The sequence below is a fragment of the Octodon degus genome, unplaced genomic scaffold (assembly GCF_000260255.1).
Source record: "Octodon degus isolate 3935 unplaced genomic scaffold, OctDeg1.0 scaffold00274, whole genome shotgun sequence".
Classification (NCBI taxonomy): domain Eukaryota; kingdom Metazoa; phylum Chordata; class Mammalia; order Rodentia; family Octodontidae; genus Octodon; species Octodon degus.
Genome location: NW_004524850.1, coordinates 593,414 through 601,251, shown reverse-complemented (window position 1 = coordinate 601,251; position 7,838 = coordinate 593,414). Strand labels below are relative to the sequence as shown.

The 7,838-nt window shown below is 46.4% G+C and overlaps 2 protein-coding genes across 2 annotated transcripts in view; both read left to right on the top strand.

The window, feature by feature from the left end:
• LOC111814145 (zinc finger protein 431-like) overlaps positions 1-7,838 on the top strand; it is a 629,125-nt gene that overhangs the window by 260,427 nt on the left and 360,860 nt on the right. The window lies entirely within an intron of this gene.
• The window catches only part of LOC111814138 (zinc finger protein 14-like), a 34,513-nt gene that overhangs the window by 18,321 nt on the left and 8,354 nt on the right, over positions 1-7,838 (top strand). The window contains exons 2-4 of the mRNA XM_023706879.1: positions 4,899-5,025; positions 5,214-5,274; positions 7,768-7,837. Coding sequence (XP_023562647.1) covers positions 4,899-5,025; positions 5,214-5,274; positions 7,768-7,837 — 258 coding nt within the window. The remainder of the gene's footprint in view (positions 1-4,898; positions 5,026-5,213; positions 5,275-7,767; position 7,838) is intronic.

The following is a 7,838-nucleotide window of genomic DNA, read 5'->3' as shown; positions in this document are numbered from 1 at the left end:
TCAATCAATCAATCAATCATGACAGTCATTAGGTGCAGAGTAGGCTGGGACTTTATTCAGCAGGGATGATGGGAGAAGGGCCAGTGCTCAGGGTAAAAATGCACAGCTTTCTCTTGGATCTTACTTTTCCTTTTTTTTTTTGGTGGAACCAGGGATTGAACTCAGGCCCTTGCGCTTGGCAGGCAAACGCTTATTCTACTGAGCCATCTCCCCGGCCCCTCGATCTTGCTTTTTCAAGACACTCTTCAATATGGGTTTGTTCTGCACCCCCCTCTCAGATGTAGAAGCAGTTTTTTCTGCATAGCCCTGGAACCCGGCTGACCTCATTGAGGTAAAACTCACTTTCAGGGTGTGGATTCCCAACAAATAGTACCTCTCACACTTGTGTCCTGGTGCGCTGGGGCACGTAAGCGTTCTGCAGGTCCACCTCTTCATGCTGCAATTCAGTCTGCAAGGGGTGTAGATTGTAAGTAAACTTGTGTTTTACTGTTGAGAAGAAAGCCTTCCTCCTCCTGTGTACTTCTGGGTGATTTGGAACGTGGCCGTGCAGGATTTCACCATGAGATTCTTCAGTGACAACGTTTCACCCTCAGCACTTATCACTTTATGTGCCTGTTGAGGATGCTGTGACCAAAAGACTAAATGTTCCCAGCTGTGGACCTGACAGATACCGCACTGCCCAAATTTCTGCCATAGCATGAGCTTCAGGTGTGTGTCCTGCTGCTCTCAGTAACTTCTCAGGCCAGGTCCTGTGGACGAGTCTCGTAGCTAGGAGAGCAGTTGGCGCCTGTGTTGGTGTGCCTGACGCTGTTTCCATGTGCCGTGTGCGCAGCTGGCTAGGACTTCTCCTTTCAGTTGGTTATAAGCGGTGCACATGGACCTGGCTGAGCTGCTGCTGTGAACTCTCAATGCAAGGTGGCCGGGCAGCATAGGCTCTTGTGCAGACGTTGAGCCGGGGGAGGGCGGACAGCCATGGGCCATGCTGTTGGCTGGGGTACAGGCTTGAGATAAGAGGCTGTGGGGCTGGGGACAGAGGGTGTGGGGCACGCGGCTGTGGGGCTGGGGAGAGGGTGTAGGGCTCTGAGGCTATGGGGCTGGGGACAGAGGGTGTGGGGGTAGGGGAGAGAGCTGAGTTGTGTAAGAGCTTGTCTGGCAAGCACAAGGTCCTGAGTCTTGAGTTTTGGGGGCAGGGGACAGACAGACAGACAGACAGACAGACACACACACACACACACACACACACACACAGAGATAATAGAAGATGCTGTGATTTCCAGGGCATAAAAACTTACCTGTCAGAGCTGAAGCTCCAACCCGAAATCACTGGATACCACCTCAAGTTGTGTTACCAGATTACTCGCGCACGTCCTTCTCTGCACATCGGAGAAGCCCTCTCAGGGCTGTACCTAGCGGGCTCTTACAGGCACACGTTCCTGAGCCACTCCCCTCTTCCTGAATTGATAAAAACCTGGGTTTGGGCCTGGGTTGAGGCCTTTATTCCAGTTCCCATCATCCTCGCTGGTCTGAGGATGCCTGGCCCCTACAGCTGTCAGTGTGCCGAGCGTGTTTATTTTTGCATGTGTTGCATTGGGTATGGTAGACTGTGATTAACTCACTGGAACTCCAGTAACTTTTCCATGCAGTTAGAAGTGTAAACTTTCCCAGCCGCACTGAGGTCTAGGAGGGGATTTCTGTGCTTCTTTCTTGACTCTTGTAGCGCCCGTGGCCCGAGGCGCAGAGCCCTGCTCTAATCTACGGAGTCCTGGGTGTGTAAGGGATGTTCCGCAGGGTCTCTGTACCCTGGTTCCCAAGTGTGACCATGACAGCCGCTTCCCTCGGGGTCCATAGGCCCCTGCAGCACAGGCAGGAGGTGCATCCGCCATGAGCCTGAACGGCCGCCTCGTCCTCCTCTGAGGTCTCCCCTGCCTCCTGGTGTCCCTCGAGCAGTCTGTGCCCTGCTTGCGGGGCGTCTGCGGGGCTCTCGTCTGCACCTGTGCTGCTTTTTTAGCTGTGCCCGCGCTGTAAATGACCGCTCAGGGTCCCACGTCAGAATGTGTGCAGGCAGCATAAATTAAGTTTCCTTCCACATGGCAATTTAGGATTTATAAAGCTTTGCAATTAAGTTTATTCTCAGAAAAGCTTGGGTGCGATTTCACCATCATAACCTTTGAAGTATCACAGGGACCCTCAGAAAGTTTGCAGCTGAGCCCTGGGCAGGGTCAAGAGCATCCAGGGAAAGCCTGTGAGGCTCATCCTTGTCTTCACTGTGGGTGACACTGTCCTGTTCACCATGCAGTGCTGAGGTACTTAGTGTGTAGTTTGACTTTTAGTGACCCTTTTGGTGTGCTTTTAGTTTTGCCACTTTGAAATAGTCCTTAAGTGAATTCTGTCGTAGTGGTATAGAAGAGCGTTCTGTGTATCTTGTTGGTCTCGCTGTTTCCTACAGGCTGGTATTTCTGTCAGAGCAGAGTGGTTCCTTCTCAGTTCTACTGTCTGAATGGTTGAAGTGTTTGTAAATGTATTTCTTCCTATATGTGAAAAGTGTCACATTTCTCTCTAGAAACAACATTCGTATTTTCTGAAATTGGAATGATTCTAACATCAGTGTGTAGATGTTAGAATGTGCCACAGTGGGGACACGGCTGTGGAGTATGCCATGTGACTCCCTTGTTTTTATAGATTAGTCCTCTTACTAATCGTGTCTTTCCACAATTCCACTCCTCCCCCATTTCCTCATCTGAGTCGTGGATCTTGTTTTCTTTCTGTTCTCTTTGTCTCTTTCTCTTCCTCCCTCCCTTACCCTCTTTCTCCCTCCCTTTTACTTTTTATCATTATTGTTTTTCTTTTGGTATTTTCTCTTTTAGTTTATATATATTTTAAAAATTCCTTAAAAATTATTTATATTTTTATGTATTTCATACAGAGGGTCTCACTACACAGGTCTGACTCGTAGTAATTCTCCTGTTTTCAGCCTCCCAAGCACTGGGATTACAGGTGCGTGCCACCATGCCCAGTCTCATTCGCTGTCTCAGCGTGCCCCAGGGATGGGGTTGGCACAGCACGCTGGGGATCAAGCAGTTGCATCAGTCTGCTGAGCTATCTGACTCTGGCCCTATTTATTTATTTATTTGGTGCAGGGTCTTGCTATGTAGCTCAGACCCATAGTGATCATCCTGCCTCAGCCTCCCCAGTGCTGGGATTACAGACATGTGGCAGCACATCTGGATTCAGTGGCCAGCTCAGATCGAACCTGGATCCTTGTGCTTGCCAGGCAGGAGCGTAGACTGCCAGGCTGTCTCCCCGGCTCCAGTTTTTATGGTTTACTCTTACTTCTTATGTGTTTATCTTTTCCTCGGCGTACAAATTCTTTTGGCATGCACTGCATTCGCCCCCATTCCGTGACCCTTTCCCCTCCCGGGATTTATGGAGATTTTTCTCCCTCTCATTCTGGTAGCGTCATGCTTTTTCTCTGGGGAAACGCTGTGTATTTCTCTGTGACTTCTCAGTATTTAAGATTATCTTTCCCTTTTGAAGAGGTAATAGCATTCTCACACAAGACATAGGGACACCAAGGTACTGCGGCTCTCTGCCTGCCATATTGAGCAGATTGTGGTTTGAGTCACTTGGTGACCTCAGAGCTCTAATGTGAGTCAGTATTCCTTTATAACTTGTATCTACGTGTGCCCCCAAAGCCTCACGCTCTCTTAGGTGCAGTTTTTCAGACACGGAAATGTCTAAAATATGAGGCTGGGTTTGGTTCATGGTGCAGTGCTAGGGTTAGGGGTGTCAGTGCTACTGCCCAGGAGAACGTGTAGAGGGCAGAGAGGGTTGCTGTTGTCGCTTTCTTCGTGCTGCTCGCTGCCTAGCTGCCTAGCTGCCTGCTGCCTGCCATGGCTGTTTCTCCTCTGGTGTTCCTCTGTCAGGCCGCCTGGCGTCGGAGCCCATCATGTATGAAATTGCCATGAATCTAGGTAACCTTTTCTTCCCTTAAATTGGGGTGTTGGGTATTTTGTCTCAGCAATGAGAAAAAAAGCCAAGACATATTCTACTTGCGTGGGAGCCCACTGAAGACCCTCTTGCTTCCCTGTGGTCTGTTTGTCGTTCTGTTAACAGAGCCGGGCCCTGCAGAGTGGATTCGGATGAGAGTGTGTGTTGTAAAGATGCTGCCACACGGGCGCTGTGTGTGGTGCTTGGCAGACCTTGCTGGTTTTTCCTTCGCTGTCAGTGCCTGCGGCGTTGGCACAGTCTTGGCGATCAGGGCATTGCGTATATATTTCCATTCTGTGCATCCCCGTTTCGCCCCCTTATGCCACCTCTCGGGTCACTGGGACGTAGGCAAACACGACTTCTTAATCCCATTTCCCGGTTCTCCGACATTCTCTGATAGAAAGTGTAATTGTTTTCATCAGCTTTGCAAGTTATCATTCATGCATTAGCTTAGTGTTCAATTAAGTTTTTGCCTGTGAAAGCACTTTGAAGTTTCAAAATGTTTGTACATAGAGTGAGAGAAGGAAGGGATCTATTTCTGAAATAACAAGTTGAGAGGAATAAAAAAAGATACTTTCTTTGTAATTCAGAAGATATACCTCCAGTTTGTTTTTATTGAATTCTGATTTGTGGCCTCCTCCTATGTTGCTCTAGTGAGTGTGTCCAAGTAGACCTGGGTTGACCTAGTAGGAGGAGCAGAGTTCTTGTTCCGCTGCCCCTTTAGCGCTGAATTCCAGCCTAGACGCAAACTTCCTGTGTAAAGAGTGCAACTGGACGAGAAGAAGGGCGTACTGACCAAGACAGAGTGCGCATTCGCAAAAGTCAGCCTCGAATGCGCCTTTAATGAGGAGCGTTGAGATGTGTTGTGTCATCGACCTCACTTTTCTTGCAATGCATGTCTGACGGTGTAGGAGGCGGTGACCTTCGAAGACGTGGCTGTGAACTTCTCCAGGGAGGAGTGGGCGCTGCTGGATCCATCCCAAAAGAAGCTCTATGGAGATGTGATGTGGGAGACCTTTAGGAACCTGGCCGCCGTAGGTGAGGACGGTACCGTTTTCTCATTCATGAGCCCAGATCGTGGGTGATGCTCAGCAGTGCAGTTCACCTAATGGGAAGCTGGAGGCCTGTTCCAGGCATGATCACGTATTATTGTGAATCAAACAAGAGTCTACTTATTTTTATATAATACAGAAAATCATCATTGTATTTCTGTTTCTACACTGTAGGAAAGAACTCAGATTACCAACAAATTGAAGATACCTACAGAAATTGCAGTAAGCATCTAAGGTAATTTGGACTTAGAGAAGAAAATTCCAAATATTAAACCAAACCAGATTACACAAGCAGGACTGTGTTCATACTTCTTTAATCTCATAGAATTTCTCAGTGGAAATAGACCCATTGAATATCTAATCTGACAGTTGAATACCTGAAATATTTGAATATGTCAAAGTAGGTTGTAGTCATATTATGCCAAAACTGACATCTTTGAGGTAATGCAATGTAATAGAATGATCAGCCAGGTGAGTTGGTGCTTGCCTGTTATCCCAGCACTCTGGAGGCTGAGGCAGGAAGATATCCACAAGTTCCAGGGCAGACTGGGCCACACTAAGCTGAAAACTGGCCTTAAATGCAGGGTGAAACCCTGTCTGAACTTTAAAGAGAAAAAGTACAAATTTTGTTCTATGCTCAGGTTTATGGACATGTTGAATGAAATTGCATGCAAGTGTTGAGGACATGAAGCTATAAAAGAAATTTTGTGTATCTATGAGAGCTAACTTCTCATTCTGTATGCATGGTTTGAAAAAGCCACTTTTATATCAAACAAATTCTGTGTGATATTACATATATAGTTCAATGTGGTGTACACATTCAGTGTTTGAAAAATTGCTAATGCTGTTGCTGTATTTGAGATCCCAGTGAATACCACTTTTTTTTTTTTTTTTTTTAAATTTAGTACAAGGTCTACAGGTCCTCACTACGTAGATGGGACTTGTAGTGATTCTCTGTTTTTAGCCTTCCAAGTGCTGGGATTGCAAGTGTGGGCCACCACTCCCAGTCTCAGTCTCAGCATGCCCCGGGGGCGGGGCTGACAGGGTCCTCTGGAGGTTGAACCCCAGCCACTGTACTCTAAGCAGGTGCTTTTGTCCGCTGAGCATTTGGCCAGCCCTAATACCACTGTTTTGATCAGTTATTTTCAAGCAATCCTCCAAATACCAAAGTTCATTCATTTTCCAGATTATTAGAAGGCAGAGTCCAGGTTATTAGTGAGGCTGTCAGCATCTATGGACATGAATATAGAGATTTTTTTTTTTAATATAGAGATTTTACAGAAAATGAAAAATAGACATCTTGCTTTATGCACCTGCAATTATTTTTTGAGACGTGATGTCACTGTGCAGCCCATGCTGGCCTCAAGCTCACTGTGATGCTCCTGCCCGTCTCCCACAGGATGAGATAACAGGCATGTGCCCCTATCCCCAGCAATATCCTGCTGTACATTTCCGACGTGGATTCCCCACAATGTGAAAATAAGCATCAGAGTGGTACTTAAATACCTATTTGTAGTAGCACAGCTTAGAAAAGATAAGGTATGTTTTGGGTTTTTTTTTGTATTTTAGGGAAGGGTTTACAGGGTGTTCAGGGTCTGACTATTAGATCGGACTGTAGTGATCCGCCTGTTTACACCCTCCCAAGAGCTGGGATTACAGGCTCGCCCTACCACACTCAGTCTCAATTTCCATTTCAGTGTGCCCCAGGGGTGGGGCTGGCATGGCAGGCCCAGGGATTGAGCCTCGGCCTCTGTGCCTGCTTGCAGGTGCTTTAATCCACTGAGCTATTTGGCCAGCCCTAGAAATTGAGAAGGATTTTTTTTGGCTGGTTCAGTCTGCCTTAAGGACAGGTCTGGTAAGGCATGTGGAGCTCGGGATTGAACTGCGGTATCCTGCATCTGACTGCGTTTGTATAAGCAGGCACTTAAACAACTGAGCTAACTAGAAGACCCCATAAAAAGATAAGATCTGGAAAAGCCTAAATGCCCAGTCATAGATGGGTTGATTAAGGAAATATAGGAGAGCCTAGGCCTACATAGACATGTTTAGAATTATAGGACTCTATGAAGTTGAAGCAGGAAGGTCATGAATTCATGCTTATTGTGCAACTTTATGATTGATGAGGCCGCTTCAAATTAAAAATAAAACAATATGTGGATGTATATCATGCTAAGACCCTGGGTTTAATTTCCAGCACTGAAAACCTGTAGTGTGCATATGTAAGGGAATAGTGTCATCCACAAATGAACCTTATGATACTTGCTGAAGTGCGGATGGTTCTAGAGCCCATAATGTGAGGTCAAATAAGTCAGGCAGAAATTTCAGTATTGCAAATTCTATTTTATGTTGGAATCCCACAACATGAATTAAGGACTAAATAGAGCAGAGAGGATCAAAAAGAGCCAACATTGCAGAGTGGGTGAAGAGGCTCAGTGGAAGAGGAGGAACGGAGCCATGGAGGAAAAGGGATCAGACATCATCAGTACATGGGGCATGGTTCATTAAGATGCAATACGGTTCCTCAAAAGGAAAGCTTTGTGTATTGGCAGTGGGTCGATTACAAACTTCCAGATAGATCCTACTGTTTTGGGTAACAGCCATCATGCATAGTGTACACTGTGTGGATAATTAAATACTTTTAAGAGGTAACAAACCAGATCTCATGGTGAATCATTACTAAAAGACATGATTTAATATAATTGGTTGGCTTTTTCTTTCCCTTGTACAGAAGTGAAGATGTAGAGCAATCCTATGACTATAAATTATGCTATCAATATGGAGAAATGGTTTCTGAGACTC